The sequence below is a fragment of the Scomber japonicus genome, chromosome 3 (assembly GCF_027409825.1).
Source record: "Scomber japonicus isolate fScoJap1 chromosome 3, fScoJap1.pri, whole genome shotgun sequence".
NCBI lineage: Eukaryota > Metazoa > Chordata > Actinopteri > Scombriformes > Scombridae > Scomber > Scomber japonicus.
In genome coordinates, this window is record NC_070580.1 from 8,906,475 (window position 1) to 8,925,120 (window position 18,646).

The 18,646-nt window shown below is 40.5% G+C and overlaps 1 protein-coding gene across 2 annotated transcripts in view; it reads left to right on the forward strand.

Moving 5' to 3' along the window:
- The first annotated feature begins 1,780 nt into the window (after positions 1–1,780).
- The window catches only part of shq1 (SHQ1, H/ACA ribonucleoprotein assembly factor), a 36,633-nt gene continuing 19,767 nt past the window's right edge, over positions 1,781–18,646 (forward strand). The window contains exons 1-9 of one of the 2 annotated variants that reach the window (XM_053316222.1): positions 1,781–1,850; positions 2,769–2,935; positions 3,050–3,114; positions 5,636–5,764; positions 5,864–6,024; positions 6,156–6,268; positions 6,375–6,472; positions 12,583–12,740; positions 13,286–13,339. In XM_053316222.1, the coding sequence (XP_053172197.1) occupies positions 2,793–2,935; positions 3,050–3,114; positions 5,636–5,764; positions 5,864–6,024; positions 6,156–6,268; positions 6,375–6,472; positions 12,583–12,740; positions 13,286–13,339 (921 nt within the window). In that variant the 5' untranslated portion in view covers positions 1,781–1,850; positions 2,769–2,792. Of the gene's footprint in view, positions 1,851–2,768; positions 2,936–3,049; positions 3,115–5,635; positions 5,765–5,863; positions 6,025–6,155; positions 6,269–6,374; positions 6,473–12,582; positions 12,741–13,285; positions 13,340–18,646 lie in introns of those variants that run through there. The other variant, XM_053316223.1, reaches the window with a different exon arrangement.

The window sequence follows — 18,646 nt, forward strand, 5'->3', positions numbered from 1 at the left end:
TCACCCAGGATGTGTTGCCCATATTAAAGCATAACAATGTCCATAATGGTAAACAACTTAATGATTTGTTCAATGAATAAAAGTGATATATTCTTGTTTTTCCTGGTCATTAATATCACACATACTAGTTTCTAAACTGATTTGATCATTTCTATCAAAGTGTAGACCTACCACAAGCTTCAATTCTACCAATCCAGTTTTACCAATTCCATTTTTCAACTAATTATAAAAAGGACAAGACACGTACAATTGAACAACCACCTTGACCACTTCAAGCCATTGACTGGGATCATCATCTGGGCAAAGGTACACAGGCCTCTGCCTAGCCCCAATATATTGATGCTCAATGCTATGACCAACATGTTTGCACGCGATGTCCCACCTAACCAATAAAAAAGCAACTGAAAACCAAGTTCAAAACCTTCAATTATACTCCTATTGGGTGTTAAAGGCTGTGTATCTCCTGGTGTGCGTTGCCTGTTTAAGGGTTAATTAATAAAACCTCTTTGTAAAACAGTTTAAGGAAACATCATAAGTACAATAAAAAAATCTGGAAAAAAAGCTGCATTATCATATTATTAATCTTTGAAATTGACTATAATATTACAGCAACTGTTCTGCTCATCCTAATGATCACTCAACATTATTGCCACACAACACATAATACCTGAAAAAGTCTTTGTATATCCAGATAGGAGTTAGCCAGGAGTTCTTCCTAAGTCACCATCTTAGTCTCTAAAATGATTAACGAATGCCTCATCAGTCACAGGTAAATATGTGATTTACTTTGTGAAACCTGATGGGATGAACACTTCCTTTGAAAGCCTCACAGCAACCAAAGTTAATGTTGGGTTTTTCCCCCCAGTTTTTCAGAAGTACTGTTTTCCCTTTCATACCTTCATTCTTCATAGTGCAATTAAAAGTCTTCATTATTTATACACATATACATATCAAAAGACATGATAAGGGGTTTAAAGTGAGACAGTGACAATACGGTAATACTGGTAAATGCTAAAAACATACGAGTAGAACAGTAAAGTAGAGTTATGAGATAAGTAAACTGACTCTGTGGTGTTCATTATACAGTAATATATATATATGTAAATATAGTTTAATTATACAATGACAAATAAAAGTGTAGCTACAAAACCTCTGATGATATTGAATTGAGTAAGGGTTTTACTCCATATGAACTCAAATTTCATTTTTAAAGAGAGTCTGTGCTATTTCAAATTTGACATAGTCTTGCTTTAAGGTAGGTCCTGTTTTATTACCTCACCTTGAAGCTATTTATTGAAGTCCCATGTGTCAAAAAGTTGTAAGAACTTAATCATTTAAGTTTCATGCTGATGAATATTCTTGAATTAATGTATACCTTGACATAGCAAAACTGGGGCCCAGAAATAATAATTAGATTAATCAATCGACAGAATTTAAGTAACTTTTTTAAAGCATTCATCCTAAAAGTTCCTTGATCTTCAGCTTCTCATTTGTCATAATTTCATCATCAAAATCATGTGCAGCTTTTCTCTGTCTCATGTCAATCAACACTGAATAAACTGGTTTGGACTGTTGGCTGGGCAATAAGACATTTGAAGAGTGCTTTGAAAGTGCTTGGAAATAGCAATTTCTCCACAGCTGCGGCTCCATGTCATGCGATGTCATAAAACTTGACATACACTGTCATATGCTGCAATTTGTACTGTCCACAAACGTGTCATTCATGAAAGGGAATTTTCTCAAAACATTTTTACTGCCCGTTTACACGTAACACTACGGTAAACATGGACGCTACATCAAAGTGCTGCTTGTGAGGCTTGTTGGGGGTAACTGTGTGTTTCTGGTTTCTGGTGAGTGTTTATTCATGTTTATAACATTTGAAAAGTACTGTATGTCAGGCACTGTGACGGAAATGGCTTAACTGTTCACTTCCACTGCCTGAAATAAAGTAATAGTAGCGTCAACAAGCTAGCACTGCTGCTATGATGTGTTAGCAGAGACACCATGTGTTAGCTCAGCGTGCAGGCTAGTGACAAGCTGACTATAACACCAAACTTGGTCTAAAAATCTGTCATATGAGTGTGACACGTAGCTGTCTGACACGTGCTTACACCTGACTGAATAACACTCATTGCCCATTGAGTTTTTAGGCTCTGTTGTTAAAATCGGCATGTGTAAGTTTATAAACAAGTGCAGTTTATCACTAAATTTGGAGTGGGGATTGTAATGCATGTGTGACGTACATAACTTATAAGGCTAAACTAATGTTAGATAACTAATACTCCTCAATTTACTTTAGATGATATCTCGTGAAGATGATAATAGTGTCATAAGGCAGATATACACACTTATATATTTAGTGAAATGAATTAATGTTACGTTATGTTTGGAAAGGTACACACGTTTGCTAATATTCAAGCCGCTTTAAATACCCAGATTTCCAAAAGCAGTTTTGTATGAAGGAGAGAGAACAGCAGGATCCAGGATTTATTACAAGCTAATGTGAATCTGAAGCTTAGATGCTTGTTGTAACTCGCTGAAAATGAGTGGTTATGTTTGACACAAGCTTTGTTTACAGTTCTCACCATCAGTGCAGCACATGTGGAGTCATGTGATCAGCTACAACATCTAATAGAGTCAACCACAAGGTGGCACACTATAGTCAGCTGGGGTGTGATTCATCAGAGCAACCTGGCTTGTCTGCTGTGAAATGCAATACTATAGAAAGTAACCTGGGTTCAGGGTTCTTCCTGTGTTTGATTCTGCAGGTGTGTGTGACATTGATATCCATCATGATAACTCCTGCATTTGACCTGAGCCAAGATGCTGAGTACTTGATCCTCAGCATCCGTGTGCCCTACACCAGAACATCAGAGTTTGACCTTTTTATTGACGGCACAGATTTCAAGTTTTATGCGAAACCCTACTTTCTTAGGTGAGTTTACAAGTATATATGAAGTTATGTGACTCAGTATGGTTTCAATATTAACAGAAAACTGTCAGGATCAAACAAATGAGTTATAACCATCTGGATCTTTATTATTTTCAGATTAACTCTCCCTGGAAGGATAGTGGAAGATGGAAGAGAAAAGGCTGTATTTGACATTGATAAAGGTAGGTAACATTGTAATAAGATAACACATACAATGGTGGTAAATTAGTATGACATGGCATACTAGATAATACATGACAAATATGCCCGCTGAGGTATTCCAGCAAATGCATCTGCTGCATGAAAGGGAGCCCAATTCTTTTGCAACATTACAGTTTCCAAGTCGTAATCTATATTTGGGCATTGAACCAACCCTAGAGTAAGTTTCCCATACACATTGCCAGTACACTAAAATAATCTCTGCGCATCCCGAGGCTTTTTCTCATTTGCTCAAATATGATTGTAAAATTTCTGTCCTTGTCTAAAACTACTAAAACGATATGTCTGTCATCCTTTGCGGTATTATATACAAGCGCTCTAAAAGCACAGAGCCAAACAAGCGCTGTGGGGCAAGAGAATAAAGAGCAGGGTTTGTTTTGGAGGATCTGATATCACCCATCACTTTGCTTTCTTCTGTTCTTGCCAACGTAATGACTCTGGAACAAGTACAATCAGTTCATTCTGTGGTACATTACACACTTCTAACGACTGTGTGTGTGTGCTTTTTTCCCCCTTTGCTGGTGTTTGTAAGAATCAATGTGCTGACCTTTCCTTCACCAGGAGAAAAAAAAGCGGTTTTTATACTCTGTATCAATGCTGTCTCAACATATTGAGTTATACTATATATCATATACAACTCATACTACTCATAAATGCTGAATCAGAGATCATATTGGAGCTTCATGAATCTGTATGCTGAACAATTAATTTGGTGTTTTCAACTTTACTGTGTAGTTTTGACAGGAGACACAGGTAGTAGGAGAGAGGGCTATGCACATTGAATGGGGTTGTGCTTATATGGGTGTATGCATCTTAACCATCAGAACCCCCAAATTGGTGTAACCTCACTGGATTTCCGGTCTTGATTCAGTCACCTGATAAAAAGTTAAAAGGTCTAGCAAGAAATTTGTTTTAAATGAAAGTGACCTCAGATTTAATGAATTCTCAGAAGCGATATGTAAAGCACACATTTTAATAACAGAGCACTGATGATTATGATGATGATGATGATGATGATGATAATAAGAAGCCTGCAGCTTTAATTAGCGTAAAGCGGCGATGGTGTGTTAATGTATTCCCGCAACAGGGACATGTCAGATTGAATCCAGATGTGTCATATGTTGCATGTTTATATGGAAGCATGCACACAAATTAGTAGAATGATGTAAACAATACTCATATATATATATATATATATATATATATTAAAAAAACATTCCAAGTGGTTCAGAACTGATTTTTAAAGGTGTTTTATGACAACAACACATAAATGTCCATGTATGCCAGAAAGTGGACTATTAACACATTTTAATAGTTCCTGATAAAAGAATATGGATGTTCTCGTTTTGCATGATTTCAGGGTCTTGCTACACTTGTAAAAGACACCGAGACGTGTTTCTACTAGCAGTCAGTGATTGAACCCCGGGGTATCTTCAGTTTGTACGTCACTCAATCAAGCACAGTAAATTAACCCACTGATCATGTTATTTCAGCCCATTTAAAGGGCCACTGGAACCATCTGTAATGTCATAACGATTACAGCCTGCAGGTTGCCTGTAACATCTCATCACGCAGCGACAGTGACGCTGACATGACAGCGAGCTGATGCAGGATTTCCCTTTTAAACACACAAATGAAACAACGATTATCGGCCTCCTCTGTGTTTATACAGCGCTCTGTGTCATCTCGATCCGTCTTTGACTTTCACATAATCACTTCTAATGAAGCTGTCTTTTTACAGAGACGTCCGCCTTATGGACTCTGACACCTCGTTGCCCGTCTGTCAGCGTGGCCCCGGTTAACACGCTGTGTCTAAATAAGCCTGTAACATCTGCTAATAAAGCTCAGCTAATGAGTGTCCTTGTTTAGACTAATAATGAGCAATCATTAAGATCCCTCTTCCAGGCTCTCTGTTCTGCAAAGCCCTGCATCTTAAGCAATTAGTTAGCTTCCAGCGTAAAGCACTTTTAAGCTTTAACACTTGGGTGCATTGATGAAATTTTATGAGGTCTTCAGGGCGACCATCAGATTATTTTTATGGTGTGCCCAGATCTGTCTGATTCATCTATGATGTATTTTTTTGCCTGCTCTTCATTCTTTTAACAAAAATGCTCACCTGTGATTTTCCTAAATGTAATTTAATAAACTTTTTTATAGTTATGAAAATGGGCAGTTACTGATCTAATAGTGTTTTCCTATGCATTTCATGTCTGAAACATCAGTGTGAAATATACCTCACTATATTACATGTCACGTATTAGTTTAATAAGCGCCTTAAGCAATTTTATTTGATTAAAGCAACCTTTCAGATCTCGTGTAGAGGCTATTAATAATTTTCAGTGGGAATTAAAAAAAAGGAGTAGGTTGAAATGAATGCCTGATTTTGTCAGCAGTTTGCAGTCCAATTTATTTAAAATGATTGTCTAGTATAAATTGTTAAAACTAAGCATACATTCACTAAACAGATGTCCTGTCTTGCTTCAGGTCTTTTCACTCTTCGGGTCCCTAAGGAGACAGCTGGAGAGCACTTCGAAGGCCTCCAGATGCTGACGAGTCTCCTTGCTCCCAAAGGAGCCCGTTCAGCAAAACCACTGGTTGAAGAAATCAGCACAGGTGAGTCAAATCTTAACAAAAGTTCAACTTTATTATCATTTGGGTAAAGATAACATGGAACGATGCACTACTAATCATACCTGCTTAATATTTCATCAGATGGCGGCGAAGGTGTGGGAGATGATGAGGAGGAAGACGATGAAGAATTTGACTGGCAGGTTGAGCAGGAGGTGTACACGGAGAGCTCTGAAGAGGAGCTGAGAGCCCTGCAGAAATACGGCTTTGGCAATCAGAGATCTGGAGTGTTTGCCAGATTACAGGTAAAGATAATGAGTAAAGATCCTTAAATCCTCCCGCCGTTTACAAAAGTGATTAGAGCTGCTGAATGAGAACGTTCTGAATTATTCAAGTAAAGTTTTAAAAGCTTTAAACGCTGCGAATGTCCCGACAGGAGGAGCTCAGTGAAGTGATTGATGTCAAGAACCCAGAAGGAACAACGGTAGCAGAGAGGAGGCAGGCCCGGTTGGAAGCAGAGACATCAGCCTTCTCTCCTGACCATTACCTGTGAGTTCATTCATTCAAACAGAAAAAAAACAACACATCCTGCATCTGAACATGGTGCTTCTGTGCCGTCTGTCTGTCCTCCGCTAACATCTCTGCGTCATTGCAGGGCTGATTTGTTTGAGGACGATGAGATACAGAGGCTGCTGAAGTTTAAACCGTGGTGGGCGAAGCTGAGTCCTTCTACAGACCAGGAAGGAGAAGCTGGTGAGTTCACGTCATCCATTCATCACCTTTTAAAATCATGTATAATTCAGTATATTCATCAGAATTGTGTCGCAGGGAGGGATGCATCTCAAGTTTGTGATATCAATTTACATTTTTAGACTCATTTTTTCTGTGAACAGATAAGTTATGCACAGAAAGCACACTTCAACAGAAGGGTCTAATAACTGACTATAATTATAGTAGTTTTAGTTGCGTATTTGCACAGTAGACATGGGAAGAGTGCATGAGAATTTGCACAATTTCAATTAAGGTTCTTGGATTGCCAACTTCAGTTTGCACCCTCGTACTCAGTGATTTAAAAAACCTCTTTCAAATCAAAATTCCTGATTCCAATTCCCGGCTCCTCCAGTCCATGTGTCGATGGGCAAGATACTGAACCCCAAATTGCTCCCCATGGCTGTGCCAACAGTGTTATGAATGTGTAATTGAATGTTAGCTCCCCCCTGATGAGCAGGTTGGCGCCCTGCTCAGTGGCCCCTGCCATCAGTGTATGAATGTGTGAGTGAATGGGTTAACGTGACATGTAGTGTAAAAGCGATTTAAGCAGTCAAAAAGACTAGAAAATCTCTACATAAGTACAGTTCATTTACCATTTACAATCAGATTTATTGCCAAGTAAGTAAGCAATTTGACTTGGTGTAGTGGTGCATAACGAAGCATGGCAAATTCATTTGTATAGCACATTTTTAACGACAAGGCAATTCACAGTGCTTTACATAAAACATAAAATACATCAAGACAGAATAGAAAAGCAACACATGACAAAATACATAAAGACATTTAAACATGAATAAAAGTGTTAAATTGGAAATAAAATGAAGCAATAGAGTAAGACAGGTAAAAACAGGAGAATAGAGTTACAGTGCAGTGTGAGATATTAACCCTAGAATTGTGATTTAATAAAAAAACAGTGGCAAACAGAAAAGCCTTCAGCCGTGATTTAAAAAGAACCGAGAGTTGAAGCAGACCTGCAGCCTTCTGGGAGTTTGTTCCAGATATGTGGAGCATAAAAACTGAACGCTGCTTCTCCATGTTCAGTTTTGACTCTGGTGACAGTCAAAACATAGAAGGTACGAGAAAAAAACAAGACAAATACCACAATACACAGGTGGTATAAATATATGCATATAGAGTTTAACAATAGAAGTAAAAAACAAAAAAAACAAAAAGGTGTGTTCTATGTGAAGACAGCTGTTGAGTTCACAAACAAAGCAACACATGTGCAGCAACACATCGAAGAAGCCATTGTGCCATCTTGAAACCAGCAGGGATACATATCACATGTTTATAAATGCGTACTCATCATTTGGGGTTTTCAGGTAAATTAAAAGTAACCAATAAAGTAGTGACTGAAGTCTACCAGAAGGTGGCATAAAGTTGTAAAAATTTAGAGGAGAATCATGCATTGTTTGTTTATTTTAATTTGTCCAGATTAAAATACTCTCAGCAACCATCTCACTATTCCCACCAGAACTATTCCAAAGAATTCCACAAATAGTGCCGTGAATGGTAATACTGTAACACACAGAGCTCCAAACAGGAATCCGCTGGCTGGGATTCATGTCAGCCGGGTACTGACATTGTTCTCTGACAATATATCAATCCCCAAAGGACACATCAGCCTTTTCACTTGCCCCCCCCCTCCAGAGGAAGGTCAGGGCTCAGCTAATCAGCTACAGAGCTGCTGCACAGCCCTCGCCAAAAAAGCCTCAGGGTACTTCAACAGGAAAGACACTTGCCATCATGAGCGATTGAACCTTTCTTAATCACTACATCTCCCTGTTGGCTTTTGACAACTAAACAAGCACGTCTTGAGTGCTGCGACTACTCAGTTCAAATGTGACAAGCCTAAAAAGAAAAAAAAATGGAGGCAGGGGGCTTTTTCTACCTTCATACATTTCAATATCCTGTTTTTCTCCTATTCAGTAGTGCTTTTTTTTGCAATCAGTTCCCATCCATTTAAAATCAATGGCTCATTACCTAAGATTGAGATGTACGGCTTGTTGGCTGGAGCCTCCCAGCTTCATTTCTCCGTTCAGCCTCTTATGCTTGTCAGAGGCCCCCGGCACGATGCGAGAGTCTATTTAATTGTGTCATCCAGCTCCTCTAACAGCCTGCTAATTCCAGCACTGCCACTGTTTAAGCAGAGGCGCGTGGGCTCGCAGCCACAGCTTACGCGTAGCGCACGGTGTCGTACGCTCCAGAGAGGATTTAGATTAAACAGATAGCATTATCCCAGGAGAGAGCGTCAGGAGGAGCGTCCGTTTCCTACCAGCGCAAGCCCCCCCCCCCCCCCCCATCAACCCAACCCCCGACCCGCCTGACGAACAGCCATCACTCAGCGACTCAGAATCCATTAGCGGCAGTCTGAGTTTAGCCTCTGACGAACATTACGGTCCTCTGTAGCCCCCGCTGGCTCCCCATCGCCTCATTCTGCATTCTAAGACAGAGCGCCTCAGTCGGGAGCCCGGGCGTAGATAAATGGGCCAAATTAAACTTAATGGCTTGATTGACAGGCCAAATAGCATTAGCCTCAGCTGAGTGTGAAGAACAGGAGTCGGTCAGGAGATTTAAGAAGCGGGGCTCGTCGATTTAAACCGTTTGACGCATTTTTTCTAAAGACGGAGTCTCACAATCTCTCGATGCTGGCTCTTTCTTTTTTAGATTTTTCCTCCCACCCCACTTCACTTCTGCTGAGTCTGATATATATGTCACCTGACAGATGGATGTGGACACAAGTGCTAATGAAGTAGAAACTGGCCCCTTTGTGCTCTCCGGTGTCAGGGCTCGCACACTGACAGGCCACAGCTGTCCACTGGAGGCCTGTATTCACACACCGCTCCAGACTAAACGGACCTGACAGCTCCCTCTCTTTTCTCTCTCTCTCTCTCTCTCTCTCTCTCTCTCTCTCTCTCTCTCTCTCTCTCTCTCTCTCTCTCTCTCTCTCTCTCTACCTGCTGCACGCTGTTATGGCTGAGTTCAGACACCAATTGAAAATCTATGACCTTTGACCAGATTTCAGCTACTACAACTAAAACCAAAGCTTACAATTTGGACATATTGTAAATTAAAAGTCTCTTTAATCTGCTGCCTCATGATCACAGCTTGAGCACGCACAAAATTAACCGTATCTGCAAGGTCACATTATGACCCCTTTCCATTTGCGAGATTCTGGGAGTGTTTTCCAACACTCAGCAGTATTTGACAAAGCATATTTACTCCATGCCATCAGGCCATCTGGGCCCGTAGAGAGCAGAGAAGAGCCAGACTGCCTTTCCAACTGGAGGAATTAGGTCAGAAATTAATTTCCAATCAGCCGAAGCTCTTCTACGCCGAGTGCAAATGCCCACTAGAATTGATTGGCTCTATAGCGGAGATGAATGAACGGCGGTGCAGCTGCAGTAAGAGGGTAAATCCATCAGGTCTGCTCACCTCATTGGTTTGGCTTCAGGATTAATTGAAACTATAGCAAGGCTGCTGTATGCGACTTGGAAGAGAATGGGAGCTATATATGTGTGTGTGTGTGTGTGTGTGTGTTGGTCTTCAGGGTCATTTTTGTGTGATCGAAGATGCAGGAAAATATATTTTAGAAGCAGTGAGTGTCAAAATTTTAACTTTTCTCTTGCATTTTTTATTCCTGGAGCTTATGTGCGCATTTGCTCACATTTACATATCCGTTTTCTTCCCTTCTCTCCAATCTTGGCACGTCCTCGAAGAAGAGCGTGCACAGACGCGAGCGCACGTGAATGTGGGTGTTCAGGTCTGCGCGTGTGTGTTCTCTCCGCTCAGCCGCGCTATCCCCGCCGCAGCTGCACCGATGAGGGACTCAGGTAGCGTCTGCAGGGAGCTAAAAACCTGACGTAATGCAGCAGGAATCTCCCTCCCAGCAGAGCCAAGTTCCCACTGCAGCCAGAGAGATCCTTTTTTTTTTTTTTTTTTTTTTTTTTTTTTTAAAGCGCTGCCTCTGTGTCTGTGCATGTGCGTATGTGTGTGTATTTGTGTGTGTGTGTTTGTATATGCGTACTGTATATCAAGTGTGTCCGTCTGCTCGTGTGAGTTTATGCATTTGTGTACATGCTCCAGCCACACACACACACACACACACACACCAGTACATCTTTGCACATCAGGGGCTCGGTGCAGGGACTCTCCTCTTCTCATGCAGAGAGAGGAATTGCTTTCAGCTGTTTTATAAGCTGCTGTGAGAGAGAGAGAAAAAATAACTGTTGAGTTACAGCATGTTCCTGCAGACATTCAGCGCCCCTTTCAATACTAAACTGCAGATAGCTTAAATGGGATTGAAGTCTGTTTGTGTCGCCCCATTAGGCTCGGCGCAGATCAGACCATTAAGCAGATGCCTCAAATAGTTTATTTATACTCATACGCATTTGAATTATAGGCAGAGATGTCTCTATCAAAAAGCAACATTTAAGAGAATTTGTGGAGATTGCAGAGATTTTAAAATACTTTAATACGACAGAGCTTTTATATTTTCCTAACGCAGAGCTCTCACGTATCTAAATGGGATTAGCTTTACTAATTTGACTAATGTGTTTTGCCTGTTGTTTTTTTTTTTTTGCTTCGATCCCTTAGCAACTGCTGCTGTCGTGGCTACTCCCCTCGACAAGGCGGCAGCTCCAGTGCTGCAGTTCATCCGCCGGCAATAAAAGCGGTTTTATAGAGCAGCAGGTGTGAATATGTGAAATAGTGAGAATGTGAAGCAGAGGTTCACTGGAAAAATACATCCAGTTTATACTACAATCCCTATAAAATTGGCTAATTTGTGTAAAAACAAAACAGTTTCCAGGTTATTTTGGCTCCCCAGCAACACTGAAACACGATAACCAAATCTCTTTTTCCATTTGCAAACAAAACTTTATATCAGAGACTCTCAGTCATCACCTGTGCTCTGTATACCCTCATACAAGGGTTGAAGGATCTCTCCTTGAATCCCTGAAGTATATCCCTCTTTTCCGGTGATTCCCAGGTTTTCTCACCATGAATGAAATTAGATTTTAAAATGAGGGCTTTGGATAATTAATCATAAAATATGCCCAAGTGGTGGCAGGAGAGCGTATGACTGACCTGGAGTGTTATACCATGTGAAAAATTCATCTCATGCAGCCGTTTTGAGTGCGAAGGAGAATCGCAACATCCCTGTAACATCAGGGTATCATCTGCACTCGATGCTCACTTGTTGAATGCCGCTTAGCACGATTGTCGGATTAATCTGCTTTTAGCTTAAAGGTTTTGCACTCTATTTTGTTCAGCCTTATTCGGAGCGACGCTCGGCTGTAAGCTGCCCGAAAAGTGAAAAGTAATTGGAAGACACCTGCAGCCGAACAGTTGATCCAGTTATTTTTGCCGTCATAATAACATTTCAAGATCGCACCATATCTGTGACACTCGTGAGGTTAATGAGATTTGAAGAGGGCGTCTGTGTTTAATTACCTAGTCATAAGAACAAGAATGCTTAAAAAAAAAGGAAAAAATCTGGTATTCCTGCAGGTATTTTTTACAGTGTAAATGGGAGATGATTATGGTGGGAATTCTTGGGAAATACTGCTATCTCAATATCTGGCTTTTGGACTTTATCCCATACATCAATATTTTACTAAAGCTCCTTTTCCTCCCGTCCACACTGAAATGTGAGCCGAGCATTTTCAGATACATCCAGTCTCCATAGTATTTTTGGTTATGAAATCGCAGCCTTAATGGGGACAGAAGGCCAAACAATTGAGAAAATAGTGCATTTACTGATTGGGCCAGCTCAGTGTGGACAGTTTTAAAGACTAAACCTACTTCATGATGCTTTGGTGTCCTATTAACTTGATACACGATGGTTTCATGTGTCTCGTGTGAAAATCATGTATATATTTCTTTGTATATAACTGTAAGTTTGTAAAGTGTATGTATTTTGAACAGTGTATGCAATTCCGCCATCACACCTCACACCCACTGCTGGCTTCTTTTACAGTTCACAGTTCACAGTTCACAAGTCAGCAGGAGAGAAGCTTAAACCGAGGTCGTCTCAGTCCTTTTAAAAGATAAACGGAAGCCTCACGGTGACTTGAAATGTTTTCCCGCAGCTATATCGTTCACCGACGACGAGAAGGAGCAGCTGAGAAAATTCACCAACCGCTCCTACCTGCTGGACAAGGCGTCCCGTCACCAAGCGTGGCTCGGCCTGACGGACATCCTGCTGGCTTATTCCTACGAAACGCGCTCGACGGAGGGAGAGCACAATGTGAGTTGAGTGAGTACGTGTGAAGAGGCAACTCCTCCCGAGAAGCACTTAGCCTTGGATGACAAAGCCCTCTATCCTCAAATCCTTTAGACGCCCCCCCCCTTCCATTTCATTCAGGGCCTTAAGAGATTACCAGTAGATCCGAGAGCTCAGTCCAGGCCTCTTTATGTCACTCCTCCAAGGTAGCTGCAGAGAGGCAAGGTGAGCGAGGCAGATTTCATTGTTAAAAGACAGTTCTCAGGACTGTGTGAATGAAGCCAAATAAATACTAGAGATGTTTCATAGAGCATAGTGTTGACTTAAAGTCCAGCTATGAAAACAGAGTGTGTCACATGTGTGTACTTTCCATCTGGGATATAATAATGTGGAGAGATTCCAGAGAAAAAAAAAAGGCCATACTTCATTTTAAATGTTTTGTTGCCAGATTTGTAACTACGAAAAGAAACTTGAGTCGCTACTCTTGTGTGTTCCCTGGCAAAAATGGGACGTATTGGATGTTGTTGGAAGTATTTCCTGTCTGTTAATGGTCTCCGTCTTCGCTGCAGGTGGAGTCTCCATGGACTATCAGAAAACTCAGCGGGACTCTCTGCTGGCTCGAGGTGAGACAGTTTACGCACTAAAGAATAACACCAGCATTGAATGATTGTCTATTACATATTTATTTATTTATTTATTGATAGAGGCAGTATCAGTATTATTAACTGTTAGTGAAATAGAAAACAAGCATGCAGGATAGAGATAAGAAGATACACTGATAAAGACTATCTTCATTATATGGGTGTTTGTGATAGTCTGGGCTAATCTCATAAATCCTCTGTCTTGTCTTTGCCTTAATTCATGCCACATAATATGGATCTTTATACTTTATACTCTTACATGGGATTTATATCTATATCCATGCCTCTAAGTATTGTTTCCTGTCTTTTATAATGCAACTAAATGGCATCTTCACAACATGTGCTTTTGAAACTGTAGCCGACTAGGGGTTGGCGCTGGTGAACAGATGGGACCGGTTTCCATGAGTTACAGATGTGTGTTCACAATACTTGCTGGCAGGTCTTGACGGCACCCTGCTGTGAGTTTGTTGGTGCTCTGCTGTTCCACAGTGCAACCAGAGCAACCCTATCAGGTGGTTGATATTTCTGATGTCTTGACTAAATCTACAGAGAATCTTGCCACCCAAGTGTTTCTGAGGAATTAATCCCTTGCTGTTTATAATTGATTCATTACTCAAATGGGGTGGGGTGGGGTGGGGTGAGCAAATAAAGTTCAGTTTCATGCCTCAGGCAGCAGCTAACAATTACTTTTTATCATTGATTTGATCTGTCGTTTTTTTTATATGAGTTGTTTTGGTCCTTAAAATGTCAATCACAGTTACCCCCAGGCCACGATGCAACCACAGATAGATGCTATAGAAATATTCACATTAAAGAAGCTGGAACAAAAGAAGTTTAATAAAAGTTGGCAATTGATCAACCAATTGATGAATTGACAAATCATTACAGCTTTCTCCATGTCCATTCCTTGTTTCACTTAGCTTAGCAAATGGACAGATGTTTAGTTGTGTGTCAGGTAGGAAAACAAATAGAGATCATGTCTGAACCAAAACAGGATTTTTGAACAAGCAAACACACTGCGCCTTATACTGTGTTACCCTTTGTCTGTACTGTGCTCACTGTTCAGGCATGAAGATGTATTTGGGAATGATTTCCAGCTAAACAGGTGCTAGAGTTGAGTTAGATGGTATCATGGTGGTTTCTGAGAATATCAGCCCAACCTATTTAAAAAATGTGCTGTTTATCTGAATGACATTCCCATAGAGACATTTTCTAAATTCTTCAAGTTAGTTTAATGTCGGCCAACATCTGCTTGTAAAACTAGATCAGTTATTTATTTAAATGTTTGCAATTTGCAGCTGAATGCTAGAAATCCTGAAGAAGAACAAGGAATTTCCTATGTTTTACTGTCATTTTGTGAGCCCTGTAATAAGATTTATACTGGACCTTGAGCTGACTGTTTATAATGACTAAAAATGTCATGACATCATACTTCACATATCTCAACCTTCTCCTTTATTATCCTCTTGAAGTTCTTAGACTTGCGGTTGGTTCTTGTCTACTTTCAGGAGCAGCCGTTAAACAAACTTGTTTTGATTGGTGAGTGGGCTGGATGTATTTTCAATTGATTAGAAGTGAGACTCCCAAAGTGTGTGAATGTGTGTGTGTGACTCTCTCGCAAACACACATGGTTTCACTCTGTCTAAATATGTTGACATCTGCATCGACGTATGAAGGCACATTAGAGACTCGTCTATCACTTACACTTGCTTTCACAATCGGTGGACTTGGCACTTGGAAGAAACGGGTAATTATAGGGGGGTTTTGTGTGTGTGTGTGTGTGGGGGGGATCAGTCATCTCACAAACTGCCACTCAACAGTCACTTCAGTGTGAGTGCGTGTGTACGCCATTAAACATAGGAGTGTCCTACTGTTGGAGCAGTCTTAACACGTCCTCCTACTGTGGACATGGGCCACAGTAGGAGGACAAATTAGAAAATCCCAGTTTGAACATTCTCTCCATCCACACTGGTATTTTCAGATAATCTTCTTAAAGGTTCATTTTCTCATTGAAATTCTAAAGCAACAGGAAACAGTTAAATCCCCCCACTCCTCCTGGGGTAATGATAGTCAAGTGTTTGAAAGGCTACGCTATTTTGACAGACAAATTAGAGTTATTCTGTTTGGTCCCAGCTCATTACACCTCTCATGTGTTGTTTACTGCTTTCCATTATCACTTCTATTGGTGTTTCTACACACACAGGGGGTGTTACCAGTGTTCAGTTTTAGTCAGCTACAGTAAATATGAGTTAATGATTTTTTTCCAAGAACCAGGTTCACTGATTAATCCGGATCACTTTAGTGATAAAAACCTTACCTGGAACATGCCTTTTTACGTCAAACCTTGTTCCAGATTTGAGGAAGTCCCTCATATCAGCAAAGATATCTAGATTACTCAGTAAAGCTGGTTCTTGGAACAGACTCCTGATGAAGAGATGATCTGAGATCATCTGCATTTTATTGCTGTACAAAACGGTTGATTGTAGAGATGGAGGTGACAGGAATTTGGCTTTTTAACATGTCTTTGATACATTCTTTGAACATTTCTCACACAACTTTACAGACACAAATAATATAATAAATATAATAATATGTTTAAAGAAATAAGTAACAAAGTCATCAGACAGGTTAAACATACTTTCACATTCACCCCACATTATCCAAGTAAATGCTGGCAGTGTGTTCACTTTGCTAGATACAATATCACAGAAGATCATATTTCTAAATATGTCCTTCTGGAGTTACAGTCTCACAATTTGTTTTCCATATAAAAATTTGATGTGGTTCAAATGGTCTGTAAATATGTTGTTGACCTCCAATTTCCATTTACCTTTTACATCTAATGTACTGTCTGTTGAATCTGTGCAAATCTAACTGTACAAGATAACGTTTTCTTTGATTGTATTTGATTTTCAACCATCTCAGCCTAGTGCTGCTCTAAATGGGTTGGTACCTCTTTAATTTTGTCCCATTCCCTGTGTTTGGCTGACCAAATAATGTTGTATCTGAAAATACCTACTGTCAGAGCTTTCTACACCCACTTAATAAAACCATTATCCAGTTTGGCAGGCAAAAAGTTGCAAGTAAAAGCTATTTTGTAAACCTTGATAAAGACATAGGTGTTTTTTTTCTGCCAAACCTAAGTATAATTTACTCATTCATTCTGTATCTCAAGTTTCCACCATTACCTTAAGAAAGGAAAGAACAGATATTGATAAATTAATTACAGAGACTTGTTCTACATGCACCCCATTTTGTATCCATGTCTAACTTAATCCATGAGACTGATATCTTAGTAACTTCTGAAATGAGGCCACGGTTAAGCAATTCTTCTCTTTGTTAGAGCAGAGAACTATGACTCTCACTCTGGGCCTTTTATTTTTGCCATATTGAATTTGGAGACACATCTGTCCAGGAATTTGTATGTAGTTTCTGGGACAGTCATATAAAGACTGCAAAAGAGAACAAGCAGCCAAGACAGTACATTTATCCTACTTAAGGCTGAGGAAGCATCACCCATCCTTCCAAATCCCTTTTTGGCCAGAGAAACATGTTTATCATTACTAGCTGTGTATAATTTAGAAGAGTTGGTGGTCAAAGTGACCACCAAGTATCTAAAGCCTCCCTTTGACCATCTGAATTTCAACTCTGTCTAACTGTGTGGGCCAACTTCCTGTTTTTGCTTCAGATTGTACTTCATTTATCTTAAAGCCAGAAACTCCTCCATAGTTGCTCAAACATTGCATGAGAACAGGTGTAGACGATACAGGATTCCTTATAAACAAAAGAACGTCATCCACAAACATCTGTATTTTACGTATCATGTCCCCCAATCTACTACCCCCTCAATTATTATCATTCTCTAGTCAGTTCAGCCAGTGGTTCAATACATAATAATAGACAAGAACAGGTTTCCTTACCAAATTTCAGAACAGTAGCCATTCACCCTAACTCTAGATGTAAAATCTTGATTAAAACAACGAATCCTCAATGCATTTTCAAGTGCATTTTTAGTGACTAATCACCACATCAGGTCAATAAATATAACAGTATCCCTCTTCAGAACTGCATCTTGTGTCCAGATACATCAAGATTACCTTTAGATCTAGATGCTAAAAATAGCTGTTAACCTCTGCCATCAGAATCCATCTTAATATACACTTTTGAGCAGTTAATGAAAGGAACAGTACATGATGTTTCTTCCTTAAACCATGAGATGCATGGACTGTTGTTATTTTTATACTTTTGTGGCTGCTGCTTAAAGAGGTTGTTGTTGCCACAGTTTGTGCATGAACGCATACACATCTGCTCAGACAGTTGAAAAGGCGATCGTTCATTAATGTTGAGGACACATTTGAGTTCACACCGCACTAAAGACTTGGTAAACGTGTCCCAGAATACTTCCGAATATTGCATGAGTGAGTAATAGGATCCCATAGCGTCCTCATTAAGTGTTGGGTGTGCACACATGATCACCACTTGATCAAACCACCCAAGATGCATTTTCACTGCTAATTATACACAAGCCTTTGAGGCATGGTGGAGGAGTTCAGTGTCGTAGACGTTCACCACAGTTTGAGAGGTAGACGCTTTCCTGCTGTGGTGACAGCAGAAAAAGAACAGTCTCCACCTGCCTGGCAGCTCTTTACTGCTCATCAGTCAGTCAGCAGAGCCTGTCAGCTCCTATTGACAGGCCACCTCACTCAATCCCCCGCTGCCTGCCTCCTCTATCCTTCACCTTCTGCACCACAATACATTCCTCTATGTCTTTGACTGGCTGTCTGTCTGTGTGTCACGGCTGATAACAATAATAACTTTTAATAATAATAACTCCTGGTTCCTCACTCCATTCTCCCTCTGCGCTATCTCTCTTCTTTTTTTTTATGCTCTCGCCATCTATCTCTCTTGCCTCACTTACAGCCTAACATTCTCCTTCCCCACCACCTTGTCGCACCCTCACCCCCTCCTCCCTCCATCTGCTGCATGTTTACTTGTCCTCAGTCGACTGCGCTGGTGTGACTGAGCCCACCCCCCCTCCTTCTCCTCCTCCTCCTCCTCCCTCTCCCCCCACTCTCCCCCTACAGCAGCAGACCTTATTTACACTTCTACTAAACAAGCCCAAGGGAGAGCATGATCCCTGATGACATGCACTCACAAGCTCGCAACACATCCTTAACAAGCCACGAAGAAAAGAAGAGAAAGAAACGCAGAATAAAAAACCTCTGTTTCTGTCTCCAGGCTGTGCGTCCATTAGTGTAGAGAAAATCTGAGAGTGAAGGCAGTGATTAA